This window comes from Podarcis erhardii (genome assembly GCF_964252035.2).
Source record: "Podarcis erhardii genome assembly, chromosome: 10".
In the NCBI taxonomy this organism is placed as follows: domain Eukaryota; kingdom Metazoa; phylum Chordata; class Lepidosauria; order Squamata; family Lacertidae; genus Podarcis; species Podarcis erhardii.
Genome location: NC_138500.1, coordinates 43,876,709 through 43,899,767, shown reverse-complemented (window position 1 = coordinate 43,899,767; position 23,059 = coordinate 43,876,709). Strand labels below are relative to the sequence as shown.

The window sequence follows — 23,059 nt, the reverse complement described above, 5'->3', positions numbered from 1 at the left end:
GACATGTTCACAAAAATGTCTACAATACAGAATTTCAGAGGTGGGAAAGGTCCTTACATTCAAAATACAAGGGTGACACACAGTTTCTGGAGAAGGTCTTATTGAACAGGATGGAGAGAATGTAATTTATTACACAGTACCGGCTACAAAGTATCATAGACATAGAATAGACTTGAACAATTTACCACAAAAATCACAAAAAGGTAAAGAATATCTCTCTTATGCAAAATATACATTTTTAGGATCTATTTTATATTTTATATTTACTGATGTTGTTTCTGTGATAGTTTCAATAAAAAACCTATAATATTTTTACTGCCAGTATTTTATTTCTCTCAATACCTAAAGTCTGAGGTAACAATGAACTAAAAAAACACACACGCTTCTATAGAACTCTAGACAAAGATTGTGGTCTCTCTCTCTCTCTCTCTCTCTCTCTTTCTTTCTCTATTTTTACTGTTTATGTCTGCAGTCACATATTTCTTATCCATTTCAAAAGCAAACCAAAACTTTGGCATGTTCACTAGTATTCATAAAAATATAGATATGGCGAACCGAGAGCATAAAGACTTGTAGCAAAATCCCATGCCAGTAACGTTCATGAGTTACAAACTTTGCAAAAATACAGTTGTTATGAGGAAACCTATGACAGACAGCGTTTACATCACTATTGTTAAACATGTGTGCCTCTGTATGATCCACAGCATAACCTACTGTAGGGACCAGGAAGAATACACAAAGAGGTGTGTCGGCCTTTTTTTTCCCCCCGTGGAGTCTCAGAGATGATGTCTTTGAATTCAGCATCTCTTGGCATAGATGACTAAAGCTGATATTCCATGCACACACAATCTATGTACAGCTGATTCATCAATAGTGACTAATAATTGTGTCTGCTGGTGGCGGCAGCAGCAGTTGGAATTGGTCCTTAATCCCCATAACAAGCTCCACTTCCATAGGAAATTGGAAGGATCTCTTCAAGGCGGCAGGTGATTATCAGGACCCATTCAGGAGGAGCAGTCTCTTTCCAGTACAGTCCTTGGTATGGCTAAATTCCATTGTCCCTTTTTCAGCAGTCAAAAATCCATGATAAATTCTGTATAACACTGTAGCCAATAACAGCAGCACCAGATATTAATTCCTTTGCTAGAAGCTGTTTGCATATTAAGTATATACATTACATTAATCTATATCTGCCAGCGCTCTTTACCAAAACTAAATCAATGTACATCTCTATGTATCAGAAAGGTAAGTACTGATAAATACATTCTTGTACAAGAAATTTTCACATGCAGTTCATGCTAGGCTATATACAGAATAATATGTTACATGATCAAATAGACTTCTTTTCCTAACAAAAATAAACATACAAAAATCAGGGATTTTTCAACAATCTCAAGGATTTCTTATGACACTGTTTGATTTTCTTTCTCCCCACCCCCCTTATATTTCTAAGGCTTTTACGTTGCTGGGTGTTTTCCTCACCAGCCCAAAACGTCGTAGTTGCGACTGCATTCATGATGCTGCATAAACAAGGCTGTCTTGTTTTATTGTAAAGAAAAAGCTGATGTAGGGGATAAAGTCTCAACACAAGAATGAATGCAGATTGCTAAGGGTGTGGGATTGAAGCAGGAACCCTATTGAAATGGCAGAACCGTTGCTAAATCCCACACTCGGGGGAAATGTCAAAGAAGTGCTCACTAAAAGGATATCAGCTTACACTTGAGATATGCATAGATACATATATCAAAAAGTGGGGGGAGAGGAAATGCATTTAGCAGCTAATCTTTTATGAAGGGAGCATTTTTAAAAAAGGCAACTGTGCTTTGTGGAGACAGATGAAAAATACAGTCAGACAGTCAGCCAGACAGACAAACAGAAACAACATATAAGACAAAGCATCTTTAAAAAAAAATATGACAGAAAGAAAATTGTGAAAGCTTGGGAGTTAGAGGTTTAAGGCTGGTCAAAAAACCCTTTTGAAAACTATTGCCCTCCTAATACCTATAGCAAAAAAAATTAAAACTCCAGTATACTTCTTGCTTTTACATGGCACTCAGCCTCTGAAAATGTTGAAGAACCCTGCAGAAGAGAAATCACTATAGGGCCAAGCAGAACTTGCTATCTTAAAATTGCAAGCCTGGATGGTGTTTACCTTTCTTTCATGTTTTGTGCCTTCCCCAAGCCATTAAGAAAGAGATCTGGCTTCTGCTTGCGTGTAACCAGTAATGACAACCTCTTTGCAGTTATCTGTGTGCAAACAACCGAAAACATTCAGAACTCTGATACATCAGTCCAGTACCAAAATTAATCAATCAAGAAATAGACATTATTGGGGGGGGGAGTTATAAATAAATAAAAAGAACTAAAAAGCAACACAATAATCCCACATGCGGACCAATCCCACATGCGGACCTGTTGGTCGTGGTTGTTTTTTTCCTGATTTCAGCAAGATGGTACAATGAATAAAACAACAAACCCACACAATCCAGAGCCATCTGTGGTCTTGGTTAGTCTGCAAGACGGATTTCAAGTGATGGAGACAGTATGGTCCATGCAAATGATCAGACTGAAGTCACATTCTATGCAATCAAGACAAGATTCCAGACATCTTCGAGATGGGTTAGAGTCGCAAGAAATGGTCCAATGGAATGGTTATCAATTGGAAGCACATTGGTTTTACTGTATCTCCCTGAAAATATGCTTATTTATTTGTTCTGGCCAGTGAAGTCCACTAACTGTCCTTTTATTGCTGTGGTAAGATAGGACAAAATCAGGTACAAGGTGAGGGGGGAATCTACTTTAGAGGATCTTATAAGCAAAATTGGGGTCTTCAGCTACCCAAGTGGCATTGCTTGCTGCTGACAGTTATATCGCACAAGATTTATACTTGTATTAGTGGAAACCACAGCTAATGCTACACTTATTTCCATTAGGTGATAAACAGCACTTCAGTTAAAGCTATGTAGCCAGCTGATGCCATCTGGTTTACAAAATAGATGGGATGGGAGACCGAGAGCGTCTCAGAGGACAAGGTGAGCTGTAGGGTGATGTTACTGGAGACAGTCTCAGGGCATTGCCTGCCATGCCAGCTATGTTGTTTAAACTTCGGGATTTTTCGTAGCCTTTCACGAGAAAATGCACAGAAATCAGTTGAGTTCAGCCAGAAAGTAGACAAGCAATACAATGCAATGCAATGTAATTGTTCTTGCTCATTGGGTTCTAAGAGAATAAGATGCTAAGACTGTTTACAACAACAGAGAAAAACATAAAATGGTGCTATTCTTACTATAATGACATTAAATGAATTCAGACCAAATACATACTTAATTTTGTTAAGGCCAATGAGCTGGGGGAGTATACTTAGTACAAGCCCAGTGGTTTCAGTAGAACTGCAATGATAGCACATAGAAAATGTTGTAGTACAATTCAGGGTGATAAGCAAGACAGATGAAGAAAGCATTTGATATATACAGGTATATAGATATATAGATATGTTTGGCGTCAATGCCAGTTCTTAATATTTTAAACCACAATCATTTCTTACCTAATTTTATGAAGTTATTTTGCAATCATAAATGCAGAGGAATAAATTATGTATTGTTAAAAAAGCTCCATCTCCAGAAGCGCTTTGATTTAGCATCTGACGCTCTGTCTAATACTATTTAAAGTGTGTCTTGTTTGCAATATTTAACTGATTTGCAATTCATTAAAATGTGTTATTTATATGTAGGTTTTTAGTGATCTGTGCAGTACATACTATTTGCAATCCAACTGATATTATAGGAACAAAGCATGACTTCTTTTAAGCCTAAAATAACCAGAATTTACATATTATAGAACAACATTCACCACTAGCGTAGAATTCTGCACCCCCAGACATTTTCATTTCACAGATACTGTACTGTGAAAGTGTCTACTTTTAAAGCAAGATATGGGTGCTTTATTTAAGCAACAGAACAGCATTACTATTTAATGTCACAGAGTGTTGTGCATGGAAAGAGAACCACGGTTCTTACAGCACACTGAAAAACCAAAATTATGTATTGGCCTTAATCTAAACAAGTTTACCTGAGAGTGAAGTCCCATTTATCTTCATGGGGCTTCCCCATACACACAAATCTCTGCTTGACAGAAAAGAGATAGAAGCACATCTTGTTTAGGCTAGTCATTCTCAAACGGGGGAGCCAACCCCATGTGGAAAGACATCCACAATTTAAGCACACAATTGCTGCAACCACCACCAGTGTTTCCCAAAACAAATACAAGAAAGATGACTGATAAAGCTATATTTTAAAAAAACTCATGTATACACAGCTGGTAGGCCTGATTGGACTGAAACTCAATAATGCATGTATGGCGTTTCAATAGACAAATATGCCATTGACCTTTCCATAGCTTGCCATGGGAAACAATTATTTAACACTGGCCTACCTGCAGCAATATTGTGCTGGGTAAGTGGGTTCACCTTTAGCCTATTAGCCTATGGCATCAAAGCCTCACATTTCTATGTCAATGTTTTCCAAAATACTAAGTGTATTGCACATTAGGGCTCTGGCATTTAGAACTACAGTGATACCTTGGTTCTCAAATTTAATCCATTCCAGGAGTCTGTTCGACTCCCCAAACCATTCAAAAACTAAGGCGCAGCTTCCAATTGGCTGCAGGAGTTTCCTGCACTCAAGCGGAAGCTGCGTCAGAAGTTTGGCTTCGGAAAAACATTTGCAAACTGGAACACTTACTTCCAGGTTTGCGGCATTCGGGAGCCAATTTGTTCAGGAACCAAGCAATTTGAGTACCAAGGTACCACTGTACAATACATTCTTAACTGAACCAACCTTCTAAAATATTACTAAATTAAACTAGTGAGTCCTTAACTGGAATTTAAGATATCCCAAAGCAATTTCTAAAGAACTGTTATGAAAGTGATTTCATGAACATGACCTAAATTACATTTATCTATGCACAGGACAGACAAATGAAACCATGAATGATACACCTATCAGAAACAACGCGGACATATCTCTGGATGGATTGATGAGCCAAGACCGTTATTTAAGAGGAAGCAAGAAAAGGACAACTGAAGAAGAAGTAGAAGAAGAAGAAGAAGAAATGCATTAGTCTGAATACAATGTTTCCTATATAGCATTTGTTCGCATCTCCTTCATTCCAGGTTTGTTTACTCAGAAGAACAGTGCTGGATGAACTTTTATAGTCTAATGAAAGAGTCCATACCTTTCCTGATCCCTCCATCAGTAGCACACGCGTAATCACCTGCTGTCAGTAGGAAACATGTTCCCCCTCTTCTGTTTTTGTCTCTGGTACTAGAGCGTCTGATTGGTGGGAGCCTTTCCACAGGTGACAGTGGCTGCTCACTTTCTGTACTGTCTTCACCTGATAACACTGGTTAAAGCACCATGCCCATTTACATAATATAGCCAGAGAGGAAACGAAACATCACAAACAACTTGCCTGACAGCCTGTTACTTAAGTTAATATTTATTTATTTTTTAAAAACTACTAGTTCTTGAATTGGGGGATGGGAAGAGATGGCCCTTCATGGTCATTTGTTAATATAGAAATAGAACAAAGTTGCACATCTGTATTATTTGGTTAAGGAAAAAAATATTTTGATGTTGATTTTTGGCTTTTTAAATGGTTGCCATCTTCAATATTATACTCATTGCTTCAGTGTCTTCAGTGCTTAAAAACAAGTCAGATTTTGCTGCCAAATAATAATAGTAAGTACTAAATCTTGAAATACAGATGGCACACTCATATCCACTACTAAAATAAATTCACATATAACCATAGAATAGCTTATTCAGGTCTACTGCTAACTAATATATTGGGCGCTTACTCAAGAGTAAGAGACCGTGCTTGAGTCGTGACTTCACATCAGGCAAGCCCAACTTGAACGCAGGTGACAAACCATGTCCTATGGCCTGCTAAAAGCTTGATGAACCTCTTTTCTTCTGTCTTCCTGTGACTGTTTTGCAAACCATAGTACACAGCTTGCTGGGTCACAAGTCATGCAGGTCTGCTGAACATTATTATATGAGTATCACAAGACTAAGTGGTCCTTCACTAAGAAGCACACAGGGTGCCATGTTGGGTTAAGGGTAAAGACAATGGCTCTCCCTTCCACATGGCACCAAGTTTAGAAAGGAATCTTCTTGCTTCTCTAATAGTGCGTGCACACACAGAGGTAGGCATGGATCAGTCTGTCGATTTTGGGTTCTCTCGGTTTCTCCTTTCTCCCGTTTTAAAGTTCTCCACATTTCTGCAGCCATTTGCATTTTTAAAAAACAAAACCCTCATGGAAATTCATCAGCATTTTAGCACACATTTCTACTAAAATGCACAAAATACAGTGCAAATTTTTGCAAGCAGATTCCCCTTATATAATGCATTTAGGTTTGCTGTTTTATGTGTGCAATTTTATGCACAATTCCCCCTAATAAAACCATGCTTGTTTGGTAGGAGAACTGAGCTGCAAAAAGTGGGAGAGGTGTGATTGATTGATTGATTGATTGATTGATTGATTGATTACTAAATTTATATCCCACTTTTCCTTCAGGGAGCTCGATATGGCATACATGCTTCCCACCCACCCCTCTGTTTTACCCTCATAATGGCCCTGTGAAGCAGAGAGACAGTGACTGGCCCAAGGTCACCCAGTGAGCTTCATGGCTGAGTGGGGATTTTAACCCTGGCCTCTTCCAGATATTAGCCCAGCACTCTAACCACTACACCACACTGAATCTTTGGAAGGGTAATTGTGCTTTGGGTTGTGTATTGGTTTGAGGGTGTATTGGTTTGAGGGTGATCTGAACACCCCTAATCCCTTCATGTGGTCTGGCTGGCTGCAGCCTAGGCAAGGATTAGCAAACCAAACATGGTGTGTTTTTCTTTCCCTTTAGTTACACTTAGGCACATCCCTGTGTCCGTCTTAAAAGCTAACTGTGGCAATACCTAATAAAGCTTGGGGAGAGGGAAGTAAAAGCTCCTGCCGTATAGCAGTTAATGGTTATTAAAATGCCTAATCCCTCTTTAAACATCTGCAGTTTTTGATTAATAGGCTCTTTTATCACAGGCTCATTTTATCAGGGCTTTTAATATTTCAGAACAGTGATCTATTTTATTACTTTTAAAATGCTAACCATAATAATTCTAGAATTTAAAATGGGGGTAGGAAACCTGTGGCCCTCCAGACACTTCTGTCATCTGTGGCCATTAGTTATGCAAACTGGGGCTGCTGGGAATTGGTCTGTCAACATCTGGAGAGCCAGATGTTAAAGGCACTGGAAAGGGAAAAGACACATTTTATTACCTTATTGTATATATATTTTTCCCCTTCTCAAGATTTCTCTTTTTATAACTTTTCCCTACCACTGCCATGTAATTGAACACTGTGGACTTCATCTTGACCTGTAAACAGGGTGGCCCTTATCACTTTGGGAGTCGTTTTGGTAAGTACCAATCAAGCACAGCATATTCCAACCACTGTATCTAATCTCTTCCAAGATTCTTTCATACTTCCCCAAATGTTCAAATTTAGTATCCCCACCCCAAACCCCAGGAAAACCCCCAGTATAAACACTTTTGATTCATTATCTCCAAGGGAGTTTGAAATTAGCTGTAATAGCTGTGGAGTCATAAGAGCACCTACTTTCATTGATATCCTTAAAAGACAAATCACTGGGACCATAAATCCAGAAAGCAGCAGTTATCTCTCTCTCTGCATCTCCATTATTACTTTGATTTATTTATGTTTAGGTGGGGGGAGAAGCATTGTGAATCATTACAGTAATTGATCATTTAAACGGCTGGCAACCAAAATGATCAAGGAGGGTGATGCAACTCTTCTATGGAGGGTTACAATATTTGAGGATCCTTAGTTTGGAAAATAAATGCAGGTAGAAAAGGGGAAAACCACAGAGATTATATACAATTATGCATCCTACAGAGAAAGTAGGAAAAGGTGGATTTTTCTCTGTTTCATAATACTAGAATGTGGGGCCATCTAATGAGGCTGAATGCTGAAAGATTCGGGACAGAAAAAAAGCATTTCTTCACAGTGTGCATAGTTAAATTCTGGGATTCACTACCACAACCTGTAGTAATGGCTTTACAAGGAATTAAAACAGATTGGAAGGTACGGCTATTAATGGCAACCAGCCATAATGGTGACATACAGTGGTGCCCCGCAAGACGAATGCCTCGCAAGACGGAAAACTCGCTAGACGAAAGAGTTTTCCGTTTTGGAGGTGCTTCGCAAAACGAATTTCCTATGGGCTTGCTTCACAAGACGAAAATGTCTTGCGAGTTCCTGCGGGGTTTTTTTCCTTCCCCCCCCCTTTTTCTAAGCCGCTAAGCCGCTTATCCGATAAGCCGATAAGCCGCTAAAAGCCGCTAAACCGCTAATAGCGCTAATCCGCTAAGCCATCAATGGGCTTGCTTCGCAAGACAAAAAAACCGCTAGACGAAGAGACTCACGGAACGGATTCTTTTCGTCTTGCGAGGCACCACTGTACTATCTCCAGGGTTGGAGGCAGTATACATCTCAACACTAGTTACAGTCGTACCTTGGAAGTTGAACGGAATCCATTCCGGAAGTCCGTTCAACTTCCAAAATGTTCGAAAACCAAATAGTGGCTTCTGATTGGCTGCAGGAAGGTCCTGCAGTTAATCAGAAGCCACGGAAGCCCCATCGAACGTTCGAGTTCCAAAAGAATGTTCATAAACTGAAACAATCACTTCTGGGTTTGCAGCATTCAGGAGCCAAAGCATCCAAGTTCCAGGGCGTTCGGGATCCAAGGTACGACTGTACTGGGAATCACAAGGGGAAAGTGTCTGCTGTGTTCATGCCCTGCCTGTGGACTTCCCATTTGCATCTGGCTGAACAGGACACTGGATAAAAGGGCCTTTGGTCTGATTCAGGAGAAATTGTATGCTTCTATATACTAAATATAATTATGAAAAGTCTCTAAGAGTACAGCACCATGGCTGCAATGCTATACGTACTTACCTGGGAATAAGCTCCACTGAACTCAGTGGTACTAACTTCTTAGTAGGCATTTATAGAATTGCACGGTTAATTAAAATCTTGTCCATTTTGTAACCTCTGCCTACAAGATGTGATGTTCTAAGCATCCTAACAGGGGGAAAGCTTCAAATGAAATTTAATGGACCTCTTGCTTCTAAGTAAGAAAATTTGAGTCTAAGCTTAAATGTAATTTCATGAGCTGTTCCCTTAGATCGGGGGGGGGGGTGTCATTCCAATCTATGAAAAAAGAAACGCTCTCCTTGAAATCTAGAGAACCCCCTTCTGTGTTACTTGTTGCACTGAATGTAGGCCCAGATTAATCATCCATGTTTAACTGAATGTTTCTTTATACCACTTCTAATATTTCATGCCACCAGTGTGGCACAGGCAAAGCAAACAAAAGAGACAAAGCAGACAGAAGAGACAAACACCACGCAAAACGCCATGAAGTTCAACAAAATGGAGGCACAGCTGTACAGGAACAGGCATGCAGGAAACAAAACAAAACATTGTACAGTGCAACAGGCAAAAGAAACAGTAGATGCCGCCAGTAAAACAAAAGAATTATGAAGAAAGAAGGAAAATTAAAGGAAGCTCAGCATTCACAATCAGTGCTTTTTTAAAGAAAAAATTAATAAATAAATAAAAATGAGGTGTTGGTACTTCTGTCTTGATAAAAGTGCTGTGGGTGCCAGCACAAAATGGCTGCTATGGGCAGCAAAAAAAGAGGTGATTGTACTCGGTACCATTGAGTACTGTCACAAAAAAGCACTGTTCACGAAACACCTAGCGAACACTACAGATCAGCAATGCACAGATCTGGGAACATCATTCTTATGCTGTAACTATTTTGCCATCTACAAGACTGACATATACAAACAGTGAGTGAAGGGAGAGGTGTGTCAACTACCTCCTCTAGCTGCAGAAAGATTCGATGCTTTCTGACGCCTTGTACTGCCAAACATACCAGACATGCGTTTCGGACGGTGTCCTACCTGATTTATTGTGTTCCATCAGCCGGTTGTCTCTGCCCAGAAAGACTTCCCCCTGTGTGCTATTGCAGGCTGTGTTCAAGTCTGTCTTGCAAAATGTAGGGGAGCTTGCCTGGGGAGCAGGTGGGATGTGCTTCTTTCTCTTTCTCGGAAGCTTCTGTTTCGCCATGGCCAGAGAATAGTACATTCCAAAGTTGTTGACAATAACAGGCACAGGCATGGCTATGGTCAGCACCCCAGCTAAAGCACACAGAGCACCCACTAGCATCCCTGACCATGTCTTTGGATACATGTCTCCATACCCAAGAGTGGTCATGGTGACCACAGCCCACCAGAAGCCAATGGGGATGTTTTTGAACTCTGTGTGTTCGCTAGCAGAAGGGTCGTTGGGTCTGGCTCCTATTCGCTCAGCATAGTAGATCATGGTGGCAAATATCAATACTCCTAATGCCAAAAATATTATCAGCAGCAAAAACTCGTTGGTGCTTGCTCGGAGCGTGTGACCCAGCACCCTGAGGCCCACAAAATGTCGGGTGAGCTTGAAGATTCGCAGGATTCTCACAAACCTCACTACCCTGAGGAAACCAAGCACATCCTTAGCAGCTTTGGAGGACAGCCCACTGAGGCCCACCTCAAGATAGAAGGGCAAAATCGCCACAAAGTCAATGATATTCAAGAGGTTTTTGATGAATTCAAGTTTGTTGGGTGAAAAAACAACGCGGACTAAAAATTCAAATGTAAACCACACCACGCATACTCCTTCAACATACGTCAGAGCAGGGTCCGTCTCTATTTCATACTGCAGAATCACCTCGGAACCATTGATGGTTGGCTCTGTTTTGTTTTTGATGGTGTTGAATGCTTCGTGGGTTTCCAGGCAAAAGGTTGTGATTGAAAGAAGGATGAAGAATAAAGAGGCAAACGCAATGAACTGCAAAGAAAAATAAATTAGACACTTATGAGAATCAGAGAGTAAAAAAAAAACCACCAACATAATGAGAAGTATCATATATAGCTTAACTTATAGCACGCCTGAGTGCAAAGACTCCCCGTCGGGTTGCTTCCAATAAGATTGATATCAAGAATTCACCTGCTGGTCTCCCCAGCTGGAACTACAAAACAAGCATTGTGGGTAATGATCTGGACAAATAGACTTTTTGGAAGTAGCTTTTATTGAGTAACTATAGTCAAGGCTTAAATTAAGCCAGAAGTACCAACTCCATTCATAAACTCTCTAGGAAGTAACTGAAAATTATTGCCAATGCCAGGGCTTGTCCATATTATGTCTAGTTTGCACAGTGTCCCCCCACACACCCTCCATATATGGGATTAGAAGAAATAACTTCTGGGACAGAGGATGTGACAACTATTAGTCATAACTGATAAGCAAAATGAAGGTTCCTGAATAAAATGTAACATTGTTTATGTAAATCCTCTGGATTATGTTCATTTTGGCTCTTGTGTATGCAGTATAGAGTCCTTATAAGGTTTCCAGAATGGTCTAATGAAGCATCAGTAAGGAAAGTTGCTGTTTGGGCTTTATCTTCTCAGAAAAAAAATATTAAAACCTTTTTAGTGAACTAAAACATTTCCTTATTAAGTACACATCTAGCATTCCTGCAACAGAGATAGCAGCTAAGAAACATGTTGTAATACTACCGTTGAATATCATGTGCTCAGCTTCTACCACATACCTTAGCCAGCATTGATTTTATGAACTTCAGGATGCTATGAACTGCCTGAAGGGCTTAATTACAGATGGCAATTAGACCAAAGGCCTATCTAGTCCAGCATATAGCTGCCACAGCTGCCAAGCAGATGCTTATGTCAATACACAGGATGTCAGCAATCAAATATTATTTCTAAAGTATCCTGAAGGCTCATGTTTCTTTATAATATGCATATAACACTCTGGAGAACTCTAGTAAATGTAGAGATGTCCTGAATTTGAATGATGCATGTTGGTGAGATTCTCAGCAGACTTCAGCTACTTTTACCACGATGCTAAGCCTTTCATTCCTTACTACTTTTTCACTGAAGCTGTGTATTTCTTCACACACTGCACATCTGCAGTGACAGTGGATGGCAGTGCTCATTTGGCCTCCTACATCACTTCAGGGCATGAAAATGTCCTTAATCCCTAATTAAATAAAGATGTGTAGGGCAATATCCAGTGAAATAGTGCCAGAACAAGGATTTCCACTGTGCAAAGGAACGTCCCTTCCCTTCCCTTCCCTTCCCTTCCCTTCCCTTCCCCCGTGCATCTGCTCCAGAGGTTTGGGAGAAAACCCATCACAGATTTCGTGGTGTACAGGGAATGAAGAGCAAGAGGAAGTTGGGTTGGTTGACCCAAAGTCCTTATGATAGTGGAACAAGTTCATAGGATACCACCCATAGACTATGTTGGGACAGCAGAAAGTTAATTCTGCAGTGAACCCATTTGCATTGTTACCCCTCCAGGTAATATAAAAAAGGAAGCACCTTGGAAGAGACAGCTGTCTGAAGAATATTGACCTGGTTATTTATTGTAGGTTATTCCACCTTTCAGAGGGACGCGGGTGACGCTGTGGTCTAAATCACTGAGCCTCTTGGGTTTGCCAATCAGAAAGTCAGCGGTTCGAATCCGCACAGTGGGGTGAGCTCCTGTTGCTCTGTCCCAGCTCCTGCCAACCTAGCAGTTTGAAAGCATGCCAGTGCAAGTAGATAAATAGGTACCGCTGTGGCAGGAAGGTAAACAGCATTTCCGTGCACTCTGGTTTATGTCATGATGTTCTGTTACGCCAGTTTAGTCATGCTGGCTACATGACCTGGAAAGCTGTTTGTGGATAAATGCCAGCTCCCTCGGCCTGAAAGCGAGATGAGCGCCATAACCCCATAGTCACCTTTGACTGGACTTAACCATCCAGGAGTCATTTCCTTTTCCTTTTTACCTATTCCACCCTTATATAGACAAAGTCCTAGGCTGTAAAATGTTTCCCAGAACCAGCTTCACAGAACAGATTGATGTAAACCCTTCAAAGCTCACCTGTCACCTGTACCTGGACTAAACCTCAACCTGGAAGTCAGAGACAACTATGACTTGTTTTTAATTTCAAAGACTTGGCAGATAAAGAACTATAACAATGACAGACTATAAACTTTGTATATAATTAGATTGCACAAGAAGAGAAATAGTAATATTACTATTTCTGTACAACATCTTAAAGGATGCATTTATCTCTGTTTCTTTAAATACATTTTTGACATTTCATTTTAATTATTGCAGAATGCAGACCTAAAATTAGCTTGCTTAAGCTGTAATCACAAAGGGCACAGAGTAATAGATAATCACTATAAAATCCACAGAGCATTATTAGTAATTACATTAAAAACCCTCCCCAAAATCTGCTTAGAGCACTCCTAATTTTAACACAATCAAGTAATCACACCCATAAATCCAGGCCACACTTCATAAATGCTTAAAATAAAAATGAAACTCCAGAGCATTTCTTTATTTCTAATTTTCATCTCAGGGTGTTTTAAAATTCAAAGTGTCTCTTAGTCCCTGCTGAACTGGGACCATTGCATTCAAGTGCTGCAAAATACTGAACTGGTCAATGCAGGAAGCTCATAAAGATCAAGTCACAATTAAGTTGCAGGAAATGAGAGCCTCACTGCTTATTAGGAAAGTCTTTTCTGTATAGTTAGCTGCTTTCTTGAAAATATACTGCTGTGATCTTGGCAGAACAACAGACTATAAAAGTGTATATGGAAGGAACAATGCAACGCTTTGTAATATTGAAAGGACATCAGTGTAATCAACATTCCACATACTTTGCTGAACTAAAATGGAATCCAATGTGTATTTTAGTTCACCCTGGTGAAACTGGGCTATTAGGAGCAAAGGGGCAAAATATGTAAACTTCCACAAATTGCAGGCTGATCCCATGGTTCCGCTAGATTCTTCTGGGATAATGCCAATGTTGCCACAATCCTGTTCACTCCTGACAGCAAAGCAGAAAAACACCAAAAGAAGCAAGAGAAAATGTAAATCATCAACAGACTGTTTTTAGGGATCCCCTATTCCCCACACCGAGCCACAGGGACCTCCTAACAACTCTCAGCACCCTTAATGAGCTACAGTTCCCAGGATTCTTTGGCCTAAGCCATGAATTTAGCATCATATGATACTCCTTTAAGAGTACAGAACAAGCGAGGTATATATCTGTTGCCCTTGCAAAAGAAATTCAAAGGAGCCCAGTATATCACTATCACCATCACCATCAAAGTGACTGCACTTCCTGTTTCACAGTCTACCAAGTGACATCCTGAGAACAGAAGAAAGAAAGGAAGGCCATAGGGATGAGATGTTCCTAATTTTGATAACAGAACAGTCGATAACCTTGCAATCTTATCCAAACCAAGCTACATTCTTGGCATGCATATATGGGATAGGAAGGGAGGGAGGAAGACACAGTTTCTTATTAGAAGCAAATATACACATTGTGTTTGTAAGCCCTTCATTCTGGCATCACAAAAGCACTAATATTTTATTGGAACTTCCTAATTTATTATTTTTCTGTGTATTGTTTTTTTTATTGTACTGTGAACTGCTTTGGTATCCTCTGAATGAAACCTGGTATACAAATGATTTCAATAAATAAGCAATCACAATTACAGGAAAGATCATACACATTATAATCACGCCAACAAAATGAGATTTATCCTTGCTTATATTGCATTGTGTCTTGGGGCTCATTCTCTTTTATACAGCTGTAATTTTGAGTCAACCTGTACTACTTTTCTGCAACATAAGCAAAACTCAACATGAATAATAAGGTTATTATGTGCTGTTAAGGACATGTTACATGTGTCTTTTCCCTGGTTCCCTCCCACCCCCTTTTGGAAAAGCAGCCTTGGAGGCTACTATCAGGAGTGGAAATACAGCAAGAAAAACTGCATCTCCCCCCCCCCAACCACAAAAAACCTAACCCAATATGTTTTTCTCCTGTGGGTGGAAAAGTGATGGCAATTCCATTTCTCTTCCCCATGGGTGTGAAAGCAGCTTTGGGTATGTGCTAATGAACACAAAAGAGCAGAAAAGAAAGGTGTAAGGGTTAAGCAAGCCCATCCCTCTTGCACACTTAATTGCAGCCTCTGAGAATGCTTTTCAGCTATTTAAACACACACACTAGGGGAAAGAGGCGTGAGTGGCTTTTCAGGTAAGCATAGCCAGCTGGGGGGAGGAGATGGCAGCTCAATTTCAAACTGCTCCTGGAAGTCAACATAAAGGTAAAGGTAAAGGTAAAGGGACCCCTGACCATTAGGTCCAGTCGTGACCGACTCTGGGGTTGCGGTGCTCATCTTGCTTTATTGGCCGAGGGAGCCAGCGTACAGCTTCCGGGTCATGTGGCCAGCATGACTAAGCCGCTTCTGGCGAACCAGAGCTGTGCACGGAAACGCCGTTTACCTTCCCGCCAGAGTGGTACCTATTTATCTACTTGCACTTTGACGTGCTTTCGAACTGCTAGGTTGGCAGGAGCAGGGACCAAGCAACAGGAGCTCACCCCGTCGCGGGGATTCGGATCACCGACCTTCTGATCGGCAAGTCCTAGGCTCTGTGGTTTAACCACAGGAAGTCAATGTAGATGGACTAAAAACTAAAACGGCCACATGCTGAGAAAGTAGTAAGAATGTGGCCACATGTGCACTCGAGCGGCTTCTGTTGTGCTCATACTGGGATGGAATCTACACACATATATAAAACGCTGTGAAAATGCTTTAAAAAAAAGTTTTGAAAAATACATTGAAATTGCCATAGCTCACTGTCGCCATCCAGTGTCACGTTTGTACACTGCACTGCACAACACACTTAAAATGTTCTATTTGCAGCTGTATAGCTGAGTACTGGGTCAAAGCAAAGTCACTTTGTTAATTTAACTGGGATGTGTGTCGCGCGACATTGAAACCATCACCTTCCATCACCTTTTCGTTTTGAAATGTGTGCCACTTCAATCGACTCAATAAGATGATTTTTATCAAGGAGGAAAATAAGGGCGATGATTTAGGATGGATGACACATTGTCTTTCATTTGGGTCATTCATCCAGTGTGATGCTGCTTACCCATCTATTCCCATCTGTGCCTGTTCTGAAGGCAATGAACCTTGAGCATGAGTCATCCATGTTTGTTTGCATCATTCAGCAATAAGGCACAGGTGGAGTTGGTGCAGCTGCTTGCCCATTGTTCGCAGATACTCACAAATTAGCCTCTTGTTTCAGGCTACAAATGATAGCGCTCCTCAACAATAGTAATGGTAGCAGAAATAACTACTTGGGATTTATTTATACGCCTACATAGGATCACCATGAACCCTAGAACAACCTTGCAAGGTTGTATTGTAACCCTGAATGCAGATGCAGGGCTTACGCAAAGGCCATCCATGAAGATTATGGCTCTGGTGAAATCTGAACAAGAGACTACTAGAATCGTGCCTCGTAGCCTTGCCTCCCAGAAGAACTCCCAACAAAAACTGGAATGATATTTCCAAGAAACACTTAAATGCTAGACAAAAACTTATTTTTGGTTACAAGCAGATATATTTTAACTGACATGTTCAATGTCCCTATGCAATTTACCCTGGCCATTTATGACGACATTGGCAGAAACCCAAACTGCTCTGTGGAAATCAATATAGCTAGCTTTTATAGCAGAAGTCTGACTGGTGAGATATAGAATCCAACAGCTTTCTTAATACAGGAACAAAAGTCATGTAAATTCCAGTGGCAAAAATTATTCTACCATTATGGGGGGCGGGGGGAGAGGGGGCTTGAGAACAGCATGAGAGGAAACACAGGGGCCTGCTGGGTTATAGGGGATTCAGCAAAAACAGACTCCATTTCCTTCCACTGGTGGGATCCTGCACTGAATCAGGGTCCCTTCTATCAACAGATGAGTTTTTCTGCTTGCAGATGCTTAGCTATAAGCAAGCCTGTATAAATAATATATAAACTCTGAAGTGCAAAAGCCTTGTGGGCTTCATGACATTTGCTATTCGATTATTCTCCTGCATGACCATTGGTTTTAGATTGTTATATAGCAATTAGAAAGCAGACTTTTTCAATAAATATGAGAATTTAAAAATTAGAGCATTGATTTAAACCTGGAAAGTATAAACCGTATGAGATCCGATGATGAATTAAGTGTATTTTAACAGATCTGCAAATTGACCTGTTGACACCTTTCTGTAATACCAGTAGTAGCATTGCCAAAGACCGCTTACCATTTTCGGCAGCGGCAGTGTGTTGGATCCCTTACTAGGCAATGGTAATGATGAACTAACTGCTCATCTAAACTCGTTGTCTCCTTACCTACTATGAATATTCTGTTTAGTATCCTACCAAAAAAAAGTGAAGCTGAATTATCGTAGGGTATACAAGTGCAGAGTCTCAGAATCACATATTTTGTTCTACATATGATGGGGATGTGTCAGCAAGGCTCAAAACACAAACCTCAAAAAGTGTCCCAAGAAAATTGCTTCATTTATTTGCAAAGCACCCCAGCTTGTCACCATGCCTCACACATTTTTAGTCCCTGCACGGCAAATAGCCCAAAATGCTATCCTTCATCTCACCATTTATGGGCCATCTGTGAACTGCTCCCAATTCCCCCAACTACTTGGATTCACTGACTGCAGTGTTGAAAAATCCCTGGTTACCAAGAAATGTGATGCTGACAATCAGAAGTGTGATATATTCTTCTGGCCCTCATTCACTATTTCCCACATATCCCCATCCCAACCAAATCTAGGTAAATCTTCCCTGTTTGTATCTGATTACGCATTCATTTTAGCTAACCCCAGAGTATTAAGAAAACTTCCTTGCTTGTTCAAGAAATTATCAGTTTTAATATTCTGAAGGGACACAGTGGGGCTAGCAAAAGTTTACTCCTGTTTGTTTCATGCTGCTATAAAAATGTCTTCCTTACCTTGTCAGCAGCCTTTGAAAAATATGCTGCTTTTTATTCTCATCACCTTCTTTACCACTTCCCCTTGCTATGTAATATAATGCTATGTAAAGTACAGCATCTAACCAGAGGGTTCAATAGCAGATTTTAAGGTTCAGTTAGCTTATTTGCATTGATTTCAGGACTTACAAGACTGCCCTTGATACAGTGACTACAGAAAAAGGCTTAAATATTTAATAGGCTCTTGAAAATACAACATTTAATATTCTCTGATAAGAGGCCCAAGATGGACATAAAAAGAAAGCAGAAGCATCTCTTAAAAAACAAAACAAAACTGGAAGCACGTTGTTTGCAAGGACACCGAAAACCGAAAATGTAGGTGTCATAGGTAAGACGTTCACTGTCTCAAGTTCAGTCAAATGCAGCTTGTTGTTGTTTAGTCATTTAGTCGTGTCCGACTCTTCATGACCCCATGGGCCAGAGCACATGAGGCACTCCTATCTTCCACTGCCTCCCACAGCTTGGTCAAACTCATGTTGGTAGCTTCAAGAACACTGTCCAACCATCTCGTCCTATGTCATCCCCTTCTCCTTGTGCCCTCAATCTTTCCCAAAATCAGGGTCTTTTCCAGGGAGTCTATTCTCCTCATGAGGTGGCCAAAGTATTGGAGCCTCAGCTTCAGGATCTGTCCTTCCAGTGAGCACTCAGGGCTGATTTCCTTAAGAATGGATAGGTTTGATCTTCTTGCAGTCCATGGGATTCTCAATAGTCTCCTCCAGCACCATAATTCAAAAGCATCAATTCTTTGGCGATCAGCCTTCTTTATGGTCCAGCTCTCACTTCCATACATCACTACTGGGAAAACCATTGCTTTAACTATACAGACCTTTGTTGGCAAGGTGATGTCTCTGCTTTTTAAGATGCTGTCTAGGTTTGTCATTGCTGTTCTCCCAAGAAGCAGGTGTCTTTTAATTTCATGACTCCTGTCACCATCTGCAGTGATCATTGAGCCTAAGAAAGTAAAATCTCTCACTGCCTCCATTTCCTCCCCTTTTATTTGCCAGGAGTGATGGGACCAGTGGCCATGATCTTGGTTTTTTTGATGCTGAGCTTCAGACAATATTTTGCGCTCTCCTCTTTCACCCTCATTAAAAGGTTCTTTAATTCCTCCTCACTTTCTGCCATCAAGGTTGTGTCATCTGCATATCTGAGGTTGTTGATATTTCTTCCGGCAATCTTAACTTCATCCAGCCCAGCCTTTCACATGATGAATTCTGCATATACGTTAAATAAACAGGGAATATACAGCCTTGTCGTACTCCTTTCCCAATTTTGAACCAATAAGTTGTTCCATATCCAGTTCTAACTGTAGCTTCTTGTCCCACATAGAGATTTCTCAGGAGACAGATAAGGTGATCAGGCACTCCCATTTCTTTAAGAACTTGCCATAGTTTGCTGTGGTCGACACAGTCAAAGGCTTTTGCATAGTTAATGAAGCAGAAGTAGATGTGTTTCTGGAACTCTCTAGCTTTCTCCATAATCCAGCGTATGTTTGCAATTTGGTCTCTGGTTTCTCTGCCCCTTCAAAATCCAGCTTGCACTTCTGGGAGTTCTCGGTCCACATACTGCTTTAGCCTGCCTTGTAGAATTTTGAGCATAACCTTGCTAGTGTGTGAAATGAGTGCAATTGTGCGGTAGTTGGAGCATTCTTTGGCACTGCCCTTCTTTGGGATTGGGATGTAGACTGATCTTCTCCAGTCCTCTGGCCACTGCTGAGTTTTCCAAACTTGCTGGCATATTGAGTGGCATATTGCATATTCAAGCCCCTTCACCACGACAAGGCAGTGATCCATGAAGGAGCAAATGCAGCTTAGTGGACATAAATTGTGGCCTGCCAGTTGCTTGACAATCACCATACAGGTATTTGCAGTCTCAGGAAGGCAACAAAGCCAAGACAATGAGACACTGATGGGGAACCACTTGTGGATTGATGACTATGTCATGGCAAAGGATGCAACGTGGGTAGATCTACTCTCCAAACACATTCAATCTGCATGTTACTCTAAAAAGTGATAGGAACTGTTTGTAGCCAATGAAAAGCCAAAGGGGAAAGCAACTCTGGGCAGATCCACACCAGGATTCTTCGGGTGGGTGGGTGTGCTCTAAGTGTGTGTTGGGTGCACTTATTTAATATGGTGTGGCTCTGCCCCCAATCTCACCTAGCTTCAACCCCACCAGGACCATCCACTGCTCCCACATCAGTCTCAGATCCTCAGGCTGTACTTGTCTCCACTACTGAGCCACAAGACAATGCACACAGACTCGGTTGTTTCAAGCAAGCCAAGCTTCTGGCATCCCTGAGACAAAACCATTAGCAGGAATCAGGGGAACAAGCAGCATTGACCCTCACATTTCCTAGGAGATTCCTAAGGTCTTCTGTGATTGTTTGGCAGTCCATAGTTATAGCACCACACATTGTTTATATTTTTAAACATTTTTTGGAATGAGTTTGTTGGAAGCATTCTTCCATTATCAGAATGTAGCTTAAGGTATTGTTTTAATTATCTTATTTTTACCTAAAGTAGTATTTTAACAAGAAAACAAGTTCTGGATAGAACTAAAAACCTAAAAGCTGAGTTTCTTTTTGTTTTTGAAACACACCAGATTACTATAGTTTATGCATCCCTAGATCAAAGATGGTCTAGACAGTAATTGATCCTTTTCCCCAAGGTAACATTAAATGAGTTCAGAGTTGCTCTTATTAAACAGAGCCAGGACAAATTTATGTAACCTTATTTAAATGCATAATGATTATCCTTTTAAATCGAAATTCTGAAACACAGTCATATAGCTCTCAACTTCAGTTACAGAGTAATCAATGTCTTCTAACCAACCAATTGGTTTAAAACTCTTTTTTTCTGGAATTAGAGAAATTAAACAAGTATTTTTTTAAATAATAATAATAATAATAATAATAATAATAGGTGTCTCCTGTGAGTGAACACCTGTTCTGCAACTGTAAAGGGGATCTTTACTGTATCTACTGAACTTCAGCAAAACAAAAAGGGTAAGGAGGGCAAAGTTTCTGACTTTTAGAAGTGAATCTCCCATACTGAATTTCTGGTAACTGAGATTACTATTGATGTCCCTCTGACAGAGAAGTCAGTTTCACTCAGTAGTTTTGTCAGGTATTTTGGTCAGGGAAAGTTTGACAAAGCGACTACCTAGAGCACAACAAGCTAAATAAATTCTCTGCTGCATGTCAACAGACAAGGTTGGAAAGAAAACATATATCCAATCATATGCATAAATAGCACTTTTGGGGTGGATATCACAAAGCACTTCTGCAGTAACCTCAGGTATCAAGGAGAGTATTTCATAAAGATTAACTCCCTCAAAAAAGAAGAAGAGAAAGATTAAAACTGAACTACAGGAATCTACACATTTGGCCCATGAGTTCAGCAGTCACAGGCTATTATGATAGAGATTTCCTTATTGTTCATCCCATCCTTTACTTTCCATTGGGCACCCAAACTATGTGTTCTAAAAGTGAAATTGGTGACCATGCTTATAAGTAGGGCAGCTAAACAGAGCCATCCAGTAAAAAATGGAATTTTTGCACACTTGGGAGACTCCTCAGATGGCCCAAAAATATGTTGCTGTTGTTGTTATTGTTGTTGTTGTTGTTCATCATCATCATCATCATTTATTATTTCTACCCTACCCATTTGGTTAGGTTTCCCCAGCCACTCTGGGTGGCTTCCAACAAAAGCTTAAAAATAAATTAAAACATCAGTCTTTAAAAACTTCCCTAAGAGGGCTGCCTTCAGATGTCTTCTAAATGTCATATAGTTGTTTATTTCCATGACATCTGATGGAAGGGCATTCCACAGGGCGGGTGCCATTACCGAGAAAGCCCTCTGCCTGGTTCCCTGTAACTTGGCTTCTCGCAGTGAGGGAACCGCCAGAAGGCCCTGGCCTCAGTGTCCAGGCAGAGCTGGACCTCAGTGTCCAGGCAGAACGATGGAGGTGGAGACGCTTCTTCAGGTCTATTGAGCTGAGGCAGTCAATCACTGGGTTCATATGGAATGTATGAAGTGCCCCCTCATAAGTCTTTCGTTCGACTGTATGATTGTGTGGTGACAGAATTGTATAGTTCTCTAGCACAGACTCCTAGGCTTGCTGCTTCTCCTTTTTCTCCAAACTCACTGCTGCTGGTGGGACACCTCTTGTGGTGTCAATAAACCGTACCTCAGTGGAGGGACTCAAGTCCACATATTCTACTTCCCATTGCCTTGCACCTTTCCTCTGAGAAACCAGACACCTTACAAGGTTACATGCTATGAGCTCACTGTTGCAATTGCTGTTCTTCCTTGTCTTTAGATTCATGAAACAAACATTGACATTTCAACTGACATCTCTAGTTACGAGTATCATTATTTGTGTAAGTGATTGGATGGTTTCCATCTTTTAAAAAATGTATTTTCAGACTGCTTGTGGGCCAAGAAAAGTGATGTTGTTGAAGTTCTTCAAGATGCAGAGGTCAGAAACATTTCTTTCATGAAAACTTTAGAGTATGGGCTATAATTATCCCAGCTGTAAATGCTGTGAAAAATCCAGCCGTTGCATAATTGGTTGATAAATATGAGCAAAGAGTGCTGCTGTTTATTATGCAAAGCCATGCAGAGAACCTTTGGAGTATGATATTATAATCAACCCCAGAAACAGCCATATTGTACACATTAAAGATGCATCATCAGCTTACCCTTCAAAGGCAGAAATGTGCGATATTGTGCAAAGTACTAAAGAAATTACAATATTTCATTTCATTTCTGAGTACTGTATGCTGAAATTGTTGGGCTGTATACAAAAGAGTTGTCCCACTTGCACAAGGACTTCCATTTGTGCAACAGAACCTCCCTTCCTCTCAACTCCCTACACTCTCCCAAGTCTGTTTTGGGGTTCCCCAACTTTCCAGAGCATTTTGTGGGGAGGTTGGGGGACTTCTGTTGTGCCACCATAAGTTCTTGCACAGACAGAACAACTTCAGAGGGCATAGATCACTGTATTCAGAAATA

At 40.6% G+C, this 23,059-nt stretch overlaps 1 protein-coding gene across 8 annotated transcripts in view; it reads right to left on the bottom strand.

Moving 5' to 3' along the window:
- Positions 1-765: 765 nt before the first annotated feature.
- KCNC2 (potassium voltage-gated channel subfamily C member 2) overlaps positions 766-23,059 on the bottom strand; it is an 84,886-nt gene continuing 62,592 nt past the window's right edge. For 2 of the 8 annotated variants that reach the window (XM_081878693.1, XM_081878694.1), the window contains exons 3-5: positions 10,042-10,969; positions 5,233-5,400; positions 992-3,122 (exon numbers count right to left, since the gene is read on the bottom strand). In XM_081878693.1, the coding sequence (XP_081734819.1) occupies positions 2,986-3,122; positions 5,233-5,400; positions 10,042-10,969 (1,233 nt within the window). In that variant the 3' untranslated portion in view covers positions 992-2,985. Of the gene's footprint in view, positions 3,123-5,232; positions 5,401-10,041; positions 10,970-23,059 lie in introns of all 8 variants that reach the window. The other 6 variants (XM_081878696.1, XM_081878699.1, XM_081878695.1 and 3 more) reach the window with 6 other exon arrangements.